Below are 17,130 nucleotides of genomic sequence, written 5' to 3' on the forward strand. Positions count from 1 at the left end.
AACATGCATGTAATGCATATAAGGTACTGCATGTATGTAATGTGATGTAGTGTAATGCATGTAATGCCTGGCACATAGCAACAACCTCAAGAAGCATTGGCATTTTTAAAAATTATTATTTTTACAACCTAAAATTTTTGAAATAGAGTCATTTACTGTTACAATTTAAGGTGACTTCATGATTTTCACATGTGCCAATATCAAAGTTACAGAAGAAAATATTTAGAAGGGGCTAGAAGTGAAGATGTTTGTCTAGACCATGAGTGGGAGAAAAATTAGCCCAACAGAGTGGGCACTAGTTTTGGCTCTGTTGCTACTAATAAGCACAGTTATTTAAAACATTAGGAGTTTGAGCTAGGTGAGCACCCAGATGTCTTTAAACTCAAACATTACTCAAACAACGCCAGTAGAGATTTCCTTCCTAACCACTGGAGGCAGGGCCCTAGAGTTCTATCAAGATTATACTCTGGAAAGAGCAAGCTGTCTTCTGGGCACATTATCCCCCCGCCATCCCAAACAGCCAATAATAATTATATACCTGGTGCCTATGTGACAGAGATGAGGGAGGGACAGGAAAGATACCCCTCTCCCCTGCCATGGGCCGAATCCTAAGTCTCATTTCATTTTCTGAACAAAACTATGAGAACTGCTACTGTTGTCCCATCTTAGAAACAAGGCCACTTAAATGAGTTGAAATAAAACAATTCAATCTCCATAGCCCTTGCTCTTTGCAATAGAGGGCCTAGCCTCTCTATTAATTTTAAAAAAAAAAAGCACTCCAGACACACATGTGCACACATACACATGTACAGGCATAGGCTTGAGTGTTACGTGTGGGCTAAATTCTCACAGCATTGACTTTGGTTTCCCCTGTCAGCGTTGGTCTCATTGTCCTCTGCACGTTGGGAATGTTGGCGGCTCATATGCTGTTACATTACAGGGGTGCTGAGGGGGAGCAATTAAACATCTGGAGTCTGCTAAGGATTATTAAGTGCTGGCAATTCCCCTCTCAGGTAATAGCTTTTGAGCCATAAGGGGACAGTTAAATAAGCACTTCCATTTTAATATCATTTTCAAGAGATAAAAAGGGTTCTAAAATTCCATAATGTCCAAATTTGGTACTGCTGTTTGGGGGAGTGAAGAAACTTTATAGTCATGTGCTTTTTATAAAGGGATAATTGCCTTCTTCTAAACTTCTTTAGGTAAAAATTTTATTGGGGTACATTGCGGAAGCTCAGTTGCAATGCAGGAGATTCTTACCCTGCTGGAAATGCATTCTTTTTTTTTTTTTTTTTTTTTTTGCGTTATGTGGGCCTCTTACCGCTGCGGCCTCTCCCGCCGCAGAGCACAGGCCCCGGACGCGCAGGCTCAGCGGCCATGGCTCACGCGCCCAGCCGCTCCGCGGCATGTGGGACCCTCCCGGACCAGGGCACGAACCCGAGTCCCCTGCACCGGCAGGTGGACTCTCAACCACTGCGCCACCAGGGAAGCCCTGGAAATGCATTCTTGCACAGGAAGTCAGTAACCCTTGCCGCCAGACTCCAGTGACAGGGCTTCTAAGTGGCCAGGTTCATTTTCATCCAGTGAAAGGTGTTCTTTTCAAGCCTTAATTGTGCAGTAGTTGAGTCCCATCACTGCCAAACGTGGAGGACCTTGTCTCATCGCTTGGCTGTCCCTTCCATCTTCTGAGCCGCCACCTCAGCCTCTTGGCCGCCTCTTTCCCCTCAGCTCTTAAATGTGTTCTCTTCTCTCCCACCTTAAAAAACAACAAAAAAACCGAAAAATACACCCAAACTGAAAGTCCAAAGCTCCTCTGGCCCCCGGGTCTCCATACAGTTGCCTTCCCCTGCTTTATAGTTTAAACTCTTTTAAAAAACAAAACAATTAAACATTCCAAAACCCTCTGTACTTCCCACTCATTTTAAACACACAGTGGTCAGGTTTCTGGCTTCTCCCCTTTCCCTTCCACAAGCAAACTCCACTGAACATGTTTTGTGGTGCCAGATGACCTCTTAGTGGCTGCATCCTGAGAACACCTTGCTTCAATGTCTACCCTGACTTTCCTGTGGCCTTTAACCTCTTCCTAGAATTCTCTTCCCTGGTTTTCTTCCTACCATCTGGTCATTCCTTCTCAGGTTCTATCAAGGTCCTTAAATGTTGGGGTTCCCCAGAGTTCTCAGGACAGAACTCTTGACATACACTCTAGAATGTGGTCTCAAGCATTCCCAAGATATCTGCTTCCACCTTTAAACTAGCACCCCCTGCCCACGCTCCCTAAATGTCTCTGGTCCACAGCTGTCTCTTCAGGACTTAGACGTCCGAGGCTTATTGGGTATCTCCTCCTGGGCATCTAAACTCATTCGGTCCAAACATCAGCTCCCACTACAAGCCGTTCTTCCTCCAGTGCTCTCATCTCAATAAATGGCTCCAGCTTCTAACTGTTAAACCTAGAAACCTATGTGTCATCCTTGACAACTAAACACAGCATAATCTGAGCGTTAAGAGAAAAGTTTCAGAAGCAGGCTGTCTGAGTTTGATTCTCAGCCCTCTTCATTTGTTAGCTGTGTCGTTATGGGTGAGATTTTTACCTGTCTGGGCTGCCAGTTCCTCATCTATAAAACGGAGGTAATAATAGTACCTATCATCATCACAGTGTAATTATCGTGATTAAATAAAATAACTTTTGTAGAGCACTTTACTATATAAGTGTTGGCTTACTTCTTATCCTGTTTTAATGCATATTCTATCTACATAGATCATAATTCCCCTTATCCTTGACGTATTCAGCATCTCCCATTGCCCTCAATCCAAATTCCTCATCTTGTCTTTCAGGACCCTGCATGTTCAGACTGGGCCCCACCTCCAGTGCTCAGCAGGCAAAAGAACGTCCTTGTTCCTGGCCCTCTTGTCTCTGGGGCTTTTCACATGCTCTCCCTTCTGCCCGGAAGCACTCTTTCCCAGCCACCGCTTTTGCCTGGACAGCTCCTAATCATTCTTCAAGTTGCAGCCTGAATGTCACTCCCTAGGAATTCTGATCCCAGACTGGTTTAGTGCCCAGCTCTGGATCCCCACACCCTGTAATCTCCTTTATGCAGACTGTATGCTGCACTGCAATGTACCAGTGCCTCCCTTAAGCTGTATTTTCTGTGAAGGAAGCAACTATGTCTCTCTTACTTCTTGACCTCATTGCTTGGAATATCCTGGGTAGAGCTTATATTGAATAGAGAAATCACATAAAGTGTGAACCTATGGGCTCTTGGGGTTCTGGGAGGGGAAAAGGCTAGAAAGTTGACTATCTGCTCTCATAGGAGGAAAAAAAACCCAGAATACTTTAATTTTTAATATATAAAACATTTTAATATTAAAATTACTAAATATTTTTATTTATTTTTAAATATTTAAAACATCGAATACTCAACAATGAGCTTCATCAAAGATTTAAATAGTCAGTTTTTGAAGTATAATGAAACGCTTTAGGTCTGTGTTTCTCAACTTTTTAAGCCCATAGTCCATTATGAGAAACCAAACAATTTAACACCCTCACTACTGTCTGCCCCACCCACCACATTTGGCATTTACTGTGTAAGGGTCATCTTCTGTGTGGTCCCACCAGTCAGGTGTTATAACTGTGAACATGGTTTTTCAAACTATGGTACCCTCTGAGAGTCAGATATTTTACCTCACCTACATCTCTCAAAACCCAGAGTTTAAAATAAAAGGAGATATATATTTCCTTAACGAAAGCGTGTGTGCCTGAAATGTGGGGGGGGGGGTTGTTTTGTTTTTTGTTTTTTACCTGAGGGATGCTTCTTGTTCTCATGCAACTGTTTTCCTAACGATTGAGCCCTCTTCTACACCAGGTGCAGTTACATGATAGATAATGTGATTCTACTGATGAACGGTGCATTGCAAAAAAAATCTGTGAAAGAAATTCTGGTGAAGTGCCACCCGTTGGGCCGTTTCACAGAAATGGAAGCAGTCAACATTGCAGAGACACCTTCTGATCTCTTTAATGCCATTCTGGTTGAAACACCATTAGGTATGAATGCATAAATCATTGCACAGCTGCTTGTATATGTTATCACAGTATTAGAAAATGTACTTTCAATTCACAGTTTTCTCCATGAATATAGTGTCGTACTATACAGATTCCTAGAAGTGAAATGGACATTAAAGAATCATCTGGTCCAGCTCCCTCATTTTTCAGATCAAGACAATGAAGTATACCAGATCACATGCAAACCATTTGTAGCTGAGAAGGAGTTAGGGCTCATCTCCCAACCTCCAAACCCCTGTACTTTGTTCCTGACCATAGCAAATAAATAATAGAACTTATAATTTTTCAAAAAATTAATTTTCTAGCTGGGTTTTGTATGTTTAGTTCCTTATCTTTTCATTTTAAATTTCTGTCTTAATAAGGCTGCATATAGGAAACATTTTGTTTTAGGAAATTTAAGAATGCCATTTTTCTGAGATGCTCAGGAGTGTCTGTCTAATGACCTGAAGCAATGATGAAATAAATAATAATTTCATTATAATTTGGCACTGACAACAGCTGTAGCATTTAAAATACTAATGGGATAATTTTATACAGTTATTGTCAGGAAACCTGGATTATAGTTATTCACTGTTGATCATTCATCAAAATAGTTGCTGTTTAAAACATATTTTAAAAAGAAAAAAATTACATCTTTATTAAGTGTCCAGTGCTAATGGAGCATAGCATGGCAGAAAGAGGGTGAGTCTGAAAGCAGATATCCCTAAGCATGACAGGCTCTGCCCACCACCAGCCAGGTGACTTGGAACAATTCATTTCACTCCAGTTTCTTCATTTTAAAAACAATAATATCTTACTATAACAGAGTTTTGAAAACTAAGACAGTTTTAATACAACTCAATGATTGGCACATAGTAAGGTTGCAAATGGTAAATATTACTGTTATCTAAAGGCGGGTGTCGGGGGGGCTTCAAAAAGTAAACCATAAAGTGAGTAGTTCCAGGTTGTGGGGATTAAATAAGTTCAGGTATATCCAGTGTTTAGTGACAGCTTGCACAGAGCAAATGCTTCCTAAGTAATCACCCTTCTTGTCACCATCACTGTTAGCCTCACCGAGTCTGTGGATTGCCACTCCACAGTGTCCTAGTTAGGGGTGAGCAGAGGGTGGTGCGTTCAGGAGACATTTTCTACAGTTTATAATCATGTTTTGATTAATTTATTTTGTACAATAATTTCTGCTTTCAGCTCCATTCTTTCAAGACTGTATGTCTGAAAATACTCTAGACGAACTGAATATTGAAATACTGCGCAATAAACTGTACAAGGTAACTGTTTCCCCCAATATTATGTTCTTCTTTATTACATAATGCATCATAACCAGAGTTCTTTATTAAATGTTACTTGCCTGTTAGCCAGCTGCTGAATTATGAAGCTAGGCATACTGGGGACAAAGATCTTTTAGTCCTGGGCTGTCTTCTAGTTAAATACATGTATGTCAACTTCTCCCAGCCAGCAAGATCCTTGAGAGGATCCCATGCATCTCTGTATCCTTAACTCTTTACATGGTGCCTGGAACATAAAAGGTGTCAATTGGATGGATGGATGGATGGATGGATGGATGGATGGATGGATGGATGGATGATGGGTGGGTGGACAGATGAGTGTGGTGAACCATATGAATCCATTTCAAAAGAACCAGCATACATAGTGAACCTTGTGTTATGTATGTCCATCTCTGTCCTCAATCCTGTTACCAGAGTCCCTGAATTTCACAGTTAATCTGTCCACACAATTTTAATCTACTGACAGTGTGCAGCATACCAAGATGACCATCTGTGGACACAACATCATAGGCACCACTTTGTATAATCTGACCAGCTGTCTGTCTGGACTACGCTGCCGCCATTTGAGTCATTCTGTGTAATAAGGGCTGAGCAAAATATATCCATTTTCACTCACACCACTACAGCATCTTTGGACACTCTCATAGAGTACCTGAAAGAATATATATATATGTATACATTGCCATGCTGTATATCTAGCTTCTTATGCTGAAACATGTGGGCCTCTCAAAAGCATTGCATTGCAGCAGTTTTCCTTTTTATATAAAGACTTATGGGCTTAGAGGAAGCATCCCTGAGATATAGCTAACAGAAGGTGCTGTTTTAAGCATTTAAAGGCATTAGATCACTTAATCCACCCAGCAAAACTATGTGCCATCCTCATTCCTCAGATGAGAAAACTGAAGCACGGAGAGGTAAATTTACTTGGCAGAAGTCAGTTAGCTAGTAAGTAACAGATTTGGGACTCAAACACAGGGCTGCCTCTACAGCCTAGACTCTGCCTTTCCAGTGTATCTTCCATGCTCAATGCCATCCCAAATGTGTCTCCTGAGCACATTAAATATCAGCATAGGACCAAATCTAGACTTACTTGCAGAGCTCATAAGAGAGTTTGGCACTCTTGTTAGAATAGCAAGAATTAACAGTGAGAAATAATCCAAGAGGCATGCAAAAAAGTGCTTGTTGAGTAATTATAAGTTATGATAAGTACAATTTTGTTCTTTTGTGGAGTTCCTTTTTTAGGCTGTGCAATGTGCTTCAAGGTGAAAGTTTACACCAAATTTATTATAAAATATCTCCCTAGGGGAGAAGTAATTCTATTTCCATTAAAGAGTTTAATAACCCATGGAAAGCTGATCTAGAAATTTCCAAAAGGAAAATATATTCATTTTCTTGCCTTATGATCTTTCTTCTTTTTAAGTCTTACATCGAGGCATTCTATAAATTCTGTAAGAATCATGGTGATGTCACAGCAGAAATTATGTGCCCCATTCTTGAGGTAAGAAAGAGTCCTTGAATTTTTTTATGTCAAATAATGTGCTTATACACTTTTTATTTATATAATCCTACGAATTTTTAAAATCTTAGAAGTTCTTTTATTTAGAAATAAAATAGCAGTATATTTTATTGTACATATATCATTTGATGTCTTCAGTTAAAAGAGGTATTTTCTTAGTTTTCTACATAGAAGAGTTACTTTGGAATTAGAAAAGAATGTTTTTGATAGAAGTTTGATCATGATTCACTTTGATGTAGTATGAAGAAAGCAGATTATAATTAGTTAAAAATTTAGTATGCTTTGGACAATTGGTGCACTATAGGTACTCTTATAATAATCACCAACTTCCCTCCCAAAATTGGGCAGCTGGGGACCCCCACAACTTGGCAACAAAGTCTACTGTGGGCATGGTTCCTTATATAAATCCTAAAATAAAGGTTGCCCCAAACAACCATTGAGCATCCCCACTCTTGGCAAGAAGATTCTATGGGTAGTGATTCACAGTTGGCATGCCCACTTAAACCTCACAATGTGTCAGATGCCACCATTGGTTCCAACCTCTCTAAAAGAGAATAATTATATTCTCTTTAATTCCTCTTTATCATCACAGATTTCATCTGTGCCCACAGGACCTCTTGCTTGCAATGTCAATCTGCACATGCATGAGGGACCCAGGCCAGAGATCAGAATGGTCTGAGGGGAATTCTGGGCGTAGTTTGCACTGAGTATTTGACATAGATCACTCTTGCTGGCTTCCTATTTCGCTTGGATCTTAAAAAAAAAAAAAAAAAAAAAAAACCATTCTGGGCTGAAAAAGCTCTCACTTTGCCCTGTGAAACAAAGTTTTATCTAAAGAATATCTTTAACCATTAGATTATCTGTTACAGTGGCTTCTACACTGGTGGGTAGATATTTAAGCTGTTCAGTGACTTCTGATTTCAAGAAAAGCCTGATAAGAACTACCCTTTGGGTTTGAAGAGAAAAAAACCTGAAATAACCTCATCTGCATATATTTCAACCAAATGTTCTGAAACTGCATTTGATAAAATTAGCTCCCCTCAAATACCTAATTATTAACATCTTACAGTTAAAGCTACTGTTAAAACTTTAAGGTCAAAGCAGTCCTTGAAGTCAGAACTCCTTGGAGAACTCCAAAAAATATTTTTTGTCTTTATCTATATTATACAGACGGTGCATATCGATAAATAACATTTTTTTTCATGGCATGCTAATTGTCAGAAAGTGAGTTAGTCTCTTCCAGACATGCTGATAACATAACACAAGCAGCCTAGTGACTCTATGAAGCTCCCCCATTTCTTTTCATAAATTTAACTACTAGCCACACTATAAAAAGCCACATTATCTCTGGCTCAAAAATGTAGTTTGGGGCTTCCCTGGTGGCGCAGTAGTTGAGAGCCCGCCTGCCGATGCAGGGGACACGGGTTCGTGCCCTGGTCCAGGAAGATCCCACATGCCATGGAGCGGCTAGGCCCGTGAGCCATGGCCGTTGAGCCTGCGCGTCCGGAGCCTGTGCACCGCAATGGGAGAGGCCACAACAGTGAGAGGCCCATGTACCGCAAAAAAAAAAAAAAAAAAAGTATTTTGTACATGGCATAATTCCTGTGGTTTAGAAATGGTTCATGTACTTTATACCTACAAAATATGTAGGAAAATATTAATGTTAAAATTAATAACCTTCACACCTGTCAGAATGGCTATCACCAAAAGGAATACAAATAACAATTGTTGGCAAGGATGTGGAGAAAAGGGAACCCTGATACACTGTCGTTGGGAATGTAAATTGGTGCAGCCACTGTGGAAAATAGTATGGAGGTTTCTCAAAAAATGGAAAATAGAACTACCACATAACCCAGCAATTCCACTACTGGGTACATAGCCAAAAGAAACAAAAATACTAATTTGAAAAGATACATGCACCCTAATGTGCATAGCAGTATTACTTACAATTGCCAAGGTGTGGAAGCAACCTAAGTGTTCATCAACAGATGAATGGGTAAAGAAGACGTGTTACACATATACAATGGAATACTACTTGGCCATAAAAGAGGATGAAATTTTGCCATTTGCAGCAACATGGATGGAATTGGAGGGCATTATGCTAAGTGAAATAAGACAGAGAAAGACAAATATTGTATGATATCACTTACATGTGGAATCTAAAAAATAGAACAAACCAGTGAATAAAACAAATGAACAAACAAAAAGCAGACTCACAGATATAGAGAACAAACTAGTGGTTACCAGTGGGGAGAGGGAAGGGGGCAGGGGTAATATAGGGATAAGGGGGACAAAAAGGTTATTCTGGGATTATATGAAATGTGAAACTTCAAAATTGTAAAGCACTTAGTATTTAAAGAATCTTTCATTCAATAAAAAAAGAAAAAATAATAACCTTGCAGAGGTATACAATGGCACTATTAATAGCTAACACTTATTATATACCAGATACTATCCTAAGTGCTTTATATACACAAATTCACTTGGACTTCAAAATAGCACAATGAGATGGGTAGTTTAGTACCTCATTTTCAGAAGGGACAACTGAGGTGCAGAGAAGGCTAGTAAGTTGCCTGATGTCTAGTAAGTGGTAGTGTCAGGATTTGAATACAGGTAGTCTGGCTCCAGTTCTTATATGTTTATCTATGTTAAATTATGTCTACATCAAATTCACCTGCACAGTTCTTTTGTATAAAAACTGCTCTTCTGTGCTAATTCTTAAGCAAGATCATACTGCACGGGCTTCCCTGGTGGCGCAGTGGTTGAGAGTCCGCCTGCCAATGCAGGGGACACGGGTTCGTGCCCTGGTCCGGGAAGATCCCACATGCCGCGGAGCGGCTGGGCCCATGAGCCATGGCCGCTGAGCCTGAGCGTCCGGCGCGTGTGCTCCGCAATGGGAGAGGCCACACAGTGAGAGGCCCGCGTACTGAAAAAAAAAAAAAAAAAAAACTGAAAAAAAAGATCATACTGCACGTGCTACAAAAATCAGAAGTAAATGAGAATTATGTCTTTGTAAATGTAAAAAGGATAGCACAGTATTAGCAGAATGCTTATCACCAGGAGGATTTGGTCAAAATACTATATACCCTGTGTTCTCTTTGTCCCTTTCCTATACCCATGATACTACCTTATTAGATTAGATTTTTTTCAAGCTGTGTTAAAAATAAAAATCCATTTAACTATCTTTGTACATTTATATAAAAATATCAGTTATGTATGTTATGCAGTTATAACATTTCTAATGATATGATTGGAAGAGGCTTGTCAGTTTTATATAAATATACCAGATCATGTAATTACTTCCCCTTTTATTTGTGCAACTATAGAGCACTTAGAGTTTCTGAAGTTCTTCCATATTCTCATTTGATCTCATTTGATAGGAGACTTTAAAAGACTGAATACAGTGGAAGAGGGCATTAACCTAGGTTTGCAGGTTAAAATGTGACCTAATCACAAGACTGTAGCTTCATATTTAAAAAAAGAAATTTTTTATGGTGCAGACAAATGTGCTGCAGTGTACTGTTTGCCTCTTATTCCTGCTCTTCTGACGGTTTGTAAGGTTAACGCAGCAGTGAAAAATAAGCACAGAATATGTTTGTTTCATCTCCCTCGGTCAGTACACATGCTAATAAGGCTCCCACCAGGGAGACCCTTCCTGCTGTAAGGAACTGGCCAGAATTTTTGACTCGATGAGCCCAACTCCATCATGAGCAACGGATAATGGTTTTGAATACATCAACACTGCATGGTTATCTTTTGCAACAACAACAAAAAATAAGTTATGGTTTTAAAATGCGTGAGTGTTTGAAGGGTAGAGTGAAAGGAAAGACATCCGACGTACACTGTGCCACACAGGCTGGCTGCCCTCTGAAAATGATACAGGGCTTACAGGAAACTAGTACCACCCCATCTACTGTCCTCCATAATCAGATGTCATAGCAAACTGTCTGCTTAGGGATGGTCAAAGACAGCATAGCTCCTTTACAATTCAAAAATTACAGTTCTTTTCACTAAGAGAATACACATACACACACACACACACACACACACACACACACACAGAGCCCCTAGGCTAGAAGTAGTAAAGTAGATAGACAGTTATAATAAAACGGAAATTATAGTATAATAAGGAGTCAAAGGAAATCATATCTAATTAGAGAGGAAAGAGAAGGGCTTCTTAAGAAAAAGATTACATTTGATGGAACCCTCAAATGCAGGTAGGATTTCAACCTGGAGAGTCATGGGATGGAGTATGTGCTCTGTAGGCAAAGGGAACAAGTGTTAACCAGGACAAGAAGTTGGAAAGTGTGTGGCGTGTTCAGATAACCAGCCGCATCAGTCAAAGTCCTCTCTTCTTGGCATGGCTTGTGAAGCCTTTCCTATTCTCTTCCCAGCTACCTGTCCATCCTGCCTCTCCAGCTGCTTCCCCAGGGTTTGAGCTATGGCCATTCCTCCAAAATGTCATGCTCTACTCCATGCAGCTGCCTCCCCTGCCTTGCATACCTGCAGTGCTGCCTACCTGGCCCTATTTCTCTCCTTATTATTTTAACATTCTAGAACTAGAAAGGACGTTGAAGGTCATCTGGGACAATTAACTCCATTGTTGCTCCCCCTGCCCTATTATTTCAAGGTTTTTTTATTGCCATGAAATCTCCCTCTTGCATTTCTTCTTTTATTCTTGGACAGTCTGAAATTACCGACAGGACTGGATATATTCAGTAGCCAGAGGCAGCTGCCTTTGCTTCCGAATAAGCCCACTCCTCGCTTCTGGCGCACCCACAATTTCCATGAGAGCAATCAAAAGGATCAGAAGGAACCAACTCTCACTGTACTGATAGGAAACACCTGTTCTAACAAAAGAGTTCCAGTAAAATCTGGTGCAAGTCTGGATTTGTTATTAATTAGTCAAAAATAGTATTGTAGAGCAATTCATTTCAACTTTCGTGTGCATATGAATAAGCTCGGAATCTTGTTAAAATGCAGATTCTGGTTTACTAGGTCTGGACTACCGTCTAAGATTCTGAACTTCTAACGAGCTTCCAGGTGATGTCAAAGCTACTAATCCTTGAAACACACCTTGGATAGCAACATTGTAGAGAATAATAGAGAATTTTTAAAATAGTAGAACCATAGTAGAACCGTGGACCATTCCATTGGATTTAGTAAACAGTTAAGATCTTCCTGTGTCAGGCACTGGATATTTAAAATTGAACAATCAACGAGAGAGACATGATCTCTCAAAGATTTTAGAGTGCGGTGGGGTGAAAGACACATGCACAGATTTTAAAATAATGTGGTAAGTGCAGGTTGCTTTGGGTGGATGGAGAAGGCTTTCTTAGCCCAAGGATATCATGGCAAACTCCCATGGTGGGCAGAGGAGATGCCCATGGAGGACAGACTGAGATGAAATAGTCAGAGTAGGTAAAAGGAAAACTAAGAGGAGTCCAAAGGAAGAGAAGGCAATTTCAAGAAGGACTCCGTGGTTAGATAAGACAGAGAGGCCTGACGGGCTGGGAGCTTGGGTGCCTAGTGGTGCTCAACACAGAGAAGACAGGCCGGGAGTACATGTGACCCACTTGAGAGATCGTGTAGCCAAACCCCACCATTTACAAATAAGAAAACTGAGGCCCTGAGAGGAAGATCACTTGTCCCGAGCCCTGTAATCCTTAGCTACAGACTTAAATTTATTGATATCTAACCTAGAACTTTAAAGAAGAAAAACAAAACCAGGAAAGTACAAACGAATTGTAAGTAGCACAGTTTCATTACGTAAAAAATCCTACTGACATCAACAATCAGAAAGGGATGTTTAACATGCATGATATGCACATTTTGTGCTAAACACTCTGCTAAGCCCTTCTATTTACATTACCTTGTTCTATCTCTGAATCGACCCCAGCAAGTAGGTATTATTCCAATTATTATGGAAGACACATTTGAGACTCTAGTGGCCTACATGAGAGAGACACATGAGTAACTAGTAACAGAGAGCCTGGGAACTGAAGTTTAGTGGGAGGTCCTGGGCTCCTGGGCTGTTGTCACTGCTGTGTGATCCTTCTCTGGCAAGCAGAGTTACTCCGTTACAGGAAGAGACTACGGGAACATTAATAACGCATGTCTGTATTATAATTAGACATAGATCAGGAAAGGAAAGCAAATCATTTTGGAAATGAATTTGTCTAGAGCGTCTAGTAGATGGTTCAATTTCACTGATTTTATGTCTTGCAAATTCAGTTTGAGGCAGACAGACGTGCTTTTATCATCACGCTTAACTCCTTTGGCACCGAGTTGAGCAAAGAGGACCGCGAGACCCTCTACCCGACCTGTGGCAAGCTCTATCCCGAGGGACTGCGCCTGCTGGCCCAAGCAGAGGACTTCGAGCAAATGAAGAGGGTAGCGGACCATGGAGTATGTGTTTATCCCGGGTTCCCGAAATGTCTTGTGTGGTTTCATCACCTGTACTTTAGAAGCCCGCATATCACATTTACACTTCCTATCTATCTAAAACATTTATAATGTTTGTGCAATAGAAAGCAGTATCTCTTGCTGTAATGTCTCTCCCAAAGAAATACGCTGAGTTTCTAACCCAAGCTATTGGTGTTTTTTAAGGTCCCTGCCAAGCAAGTACTTGTTTAAATCTCCAAGGAACGGTCATTTGACCCCCTTTTTTTTTTGAAGTGCTTGATAAAGCAAGTTCCCCAAGAGACTGGTGCAGTGTTCTGGAAATGTGAGCTCATGCCAGAGTTATGTAAAAGAGCCTGACCCAGCCATTCTTTCAAGTGCCCATTGGGCAAACAGTGTTAGGTACAGACTGTCTACTTGAAGGACAGCGGAAAATATGGACATACTGTTTATACCACTCCCTTTGCTCAGTGTCCAGGATTCGGGAAAGAAAGGAGGGCTGCTATGTCCTCTCCCACTCCAGCACCCAATTGCTCTTAGAGAGCCTGAAGCTTCTTAGCTCAAGGTTATAACCTCATCCCCTGGTACCGTTCCTTCTGACCTGCAGACAGTAACATACAGACCCTCCAGGTAGCTTTTCTAGAACTGGGATGACACCCCTCTTATCTTTGCCTATGGATTTCCGAAACCCTCCAGGAAAGATAAGCCAGCAGACAATGCGTGAACCTTTGTGACATCTCTTGTGTCACTGCAAGAGGTTCTTTAGCATAATATTAAAATTTGAGTTTCTCCCCAATTTCCACCCATTCCTCACTTGAAATTCCATAATGAATTTTAATCAGTTTTCATCTCAAAGAACCCATGAAGCCATACTGATTAAACCACAAGCACTCCTTTAGCCTCTATAATGTGTCTAACTAGCCCTAAGAATCAAATGTGGAAATCAGCTCAGTATACACTGAAAGTAGAACTGCTTTTGCCTCTTGCCTTGTAGGCCTGAACAAGCCAATAGAATGGAATGCCATCTGTACTCTCGTTGTTTGGATTTTTTGGTATTTCCTCAAGAAGCCAAAGATCCTACAAGAAAAATTGTGGCCTTCTGGATAGATTTTCTAAGATGGGTGCACAGTTTCTATATTGCTGGAAAAATATAGTTTTTATATTTATAAAAAATGAAAATTTGTTAAAAAAACAATTTCTTGTGTTTGTTTTTCAGGTATACAAGGCTTTGTTTGAGGCTGTAGGTGATGGCAGTGGGGGAAAGGCATTGGAGGATGTGTTTTATGAGCGTGAGGTATGATGTAAATGGAAATGCTGCTAGCTTATGCACTCTTTTTCTCATACTCTGGGTCTTAGTATTTCTTTTTTTTTTTTTACTTCGGTTTTCTTTTTACAGTTTTCTTTTTACAGTTGATCAGGCCAATTGATTATATACATTCATAGTTTGAATGGGTATTAGTTAGTATCTCTGCCTTGGAGAGTCAAGGCACTGTGGTTCACATATGATGGCTTCTTGTGGGATTGTCATATCCAGACAGATGTGCACATAGCAAAGCTCTGGAAGTAAGGCAGCCATTCTGTAATTATCTAGAGAAACAAAGCTAGGATGTTCTCATGATCACATATTGACTGTCCCCAGGGAGCACACCCTGTTAAGTGCATCCCACTCGAATCTATCCCTTTTTCAAGAAGGATTTATCACTCCTGCGCACAATTAGAACACTTAGGAATTATTTGCATGGAAATCCATCCCGTCTAGATTATTCTCTTTCCCTGAAAAGGCAAAAGAATACTTGATCCATTTATAGCCAATTCCTGAGCTACTGAAGTGTGCAACAAGAGGACTTCAGGGAAGTGTAGCCAGGTAAAGTCCCCCAAATCTGGAGACTTTTTTCTAGTGTACTTTATCCATTTCCCTAAAACCACTGGTCCTTCCATCTCAGTCTGATTGGAATTAACAGAGAACCCTGAAATTCACCCACACTTTAGGGTTAAACTGGCTTGAGAAAGCAGTATGGGGGTCTTCCTGTAAGTCCTACTCTAGGCATTTTCCAACAATTCTCTAGAAAGAAGTAAAAGCAATGCAAGTATTCCCATATAGTAGGGGTATTTTAAAATTCCACACTATTGCCCTTCTGCTGCAAAGACAGCTGTTAAAGGAGCTGCCCTTGCCACGAAAAATGTGTGACGGTTTCTAAGAGCAGGGGGCCTCCCCTACCTGACTGCTTTGCTTGAGGTTTTCAGAATTACGTGTGGGACTCAGTACCTCTTCCCCTTTTTTCTAAATGGAAAAGAATAAAGGAATTGTTCCATTTTAGACTGTACCCCAGTTAAAAAAAATGTTTTTTGAAAATTTTCTTTTACTGATCTGCCTTCTGCAGAAAAACACTATTCAACTGCATGTTAAGTTGCTGCAGAGCATCCTAAGGAAACTCATAATATCACCTGGTCCAAATTCCAGAGGCCTGTGCCATTACCCTGAAAGGGAGTTCAATAGCCTAAAAACCACCTTAAAATTTAAAAAATTGTGGCCAAGGAAAAATACTTTATCTAAATGAGACCAGCCTACTAGCTAGAAGCCAAATAAATATCACTACAAAGTCACACACACACACACTCCAAAGTCCTCCTAGGAATCTTGGTGCTAGCAGTGCTGCTGAGATTTGGAGCTTGTCTTATGATTTTACAAACTTACTTTTTACACTACTGTTGTCTGCCTTTCTCTGCAGAGTGACGCTCTCCCTTTAGACTTGCTGAATTTCCTACTGCTTTCCTTTCTTTGACACAATTTAGAAATTGTCTATTTAAATACAGATAAGCACTGCACAAGCACAAACCAGTCTGTAGCTTAATATTATTTAATTAAAGTAGTATGTTCCAGAAGAGTTGATGGTCCATGTTTTTTCTTTCCTTCCCCAGGTACAGATGAATGTGCTGGCATTCAACAGGCAATTCCACTATGGTGTGTTTTATGCGTATACCAAGCTGAAGGAACAAGAAATAAGAAATGTTGTGTGGATAGCCGAATGCATTTCACAAAGACATCGAACTAAAATTAACAGTTACATTCCAATCTTATAACCCAGTGAGGGGCCTGAAATGCATAAAATCATAAATGTTAAAAGGAAGTTACTGAGGGAAATAGGAGTCATATTATATTATCTAGATCACACAAAACTAAGCCACGCTTCACTTCATGAATTGCAGACCGACTGGAAACGCAGCAAGCCAACCCTGAAACAAAGCATTTCTTTTTCTTCCAGAAGCTTCCACATCTTGCTTCCACATTTATGTCTCATTCTTCACCTTGCCTTAGACATTAATTTTAATTAACACTATGGTACTTTTCCTATTCTTATTTTTGTTCTTTTAAAAATCAAATCTATTAAAAGTATTTTGCTTTCCCATGATTCTCCACAGGCCCAAATACTGAGTGTCTGCTTTATTTTTTAACCGTCCATCCCTTCCCTAGGTCCACAAAAATCCAGAGCTGTACATAGCCAACATGGACCACATATGGTGGAAAATACCATATTTTTTTCTAATACACTTTGATCTGGTAGGCTTGGGAAAGCTACATAATTCCAAATCATATTCCATAGATGCAGGTAGTGTTACATTTGTTATTAAGGCTACCACTTATAACTAATTTTCTTACAACTTTCTTTAAATAAAAAGTATACCTCTCTTTCTTGCAGTTTCTTCATACTTTGCCTGAGAAGAAAGTAACTCCATTAGTTGTATTTTATTCATTCAGAAGCATAAATCACAGGTTCGGTTTACAAGATATGGATTCTCTATAAAACTTCAGTAGAACTGGTGCAGAGAGCTACCCAGAAAAAGAAAAAGTGACAAACACTGCTCTAGTGCTT

General features: G+C 40.1%; 1 protein-coding gene across 1 annotated transcript in view; it reads left to right on the plus strand.

Moving 5' to 3' along the window:
• Positions 1–16,792, plus strand: part of ATP6V0D2 (ATPase H+ transporting V0 subunit d2) — a 47,893-nt gene extending 31,101 nt beyond the window's left edge. Inside the window, exons 3-8 of the mRNA XM_030839240.3 lie at positions 3,861–4,039; positions 5,243–5,322; positions 6,761–6,838; positions 13,091–13,264; positions 14,475–14,552; positions 16,178–16,792. Of these exons, the coding sequence (XP_030695100.1) occupies positions 3,861–4,039; positions 5,243–5,322; positions 6,761–6,838; positions 13,091–13,264; positions 14,475–14,552; positions 16,178–16,339 (751 nt within the window). The 3' untranslated portion in view covers positions 16,340–16,792. The remainder of the gene's footprint in view (positions 1–3,860; positions 4,040–5,242; positions 5,323–6,760; positions 6,839–13,090; positions 13,265–14,474; positions 14,553–16,177) is intronic.
• Positions 16,793–17,130: the final 338 nt, after the last annotated feature.

The sequence above is a fragment of the Globicephala melas genome, chromosome 17, assembly GCF_963455315.2.
Source record: "Globicephala melas chromosome 17, mGloMel1.2, whole genome shotgun sequence".
NCBI lineage: Eukaryota > Metazoa > Chordata > Mammalia > Artiodactyla > Delphinidae > Globicephala > Globicephala melas.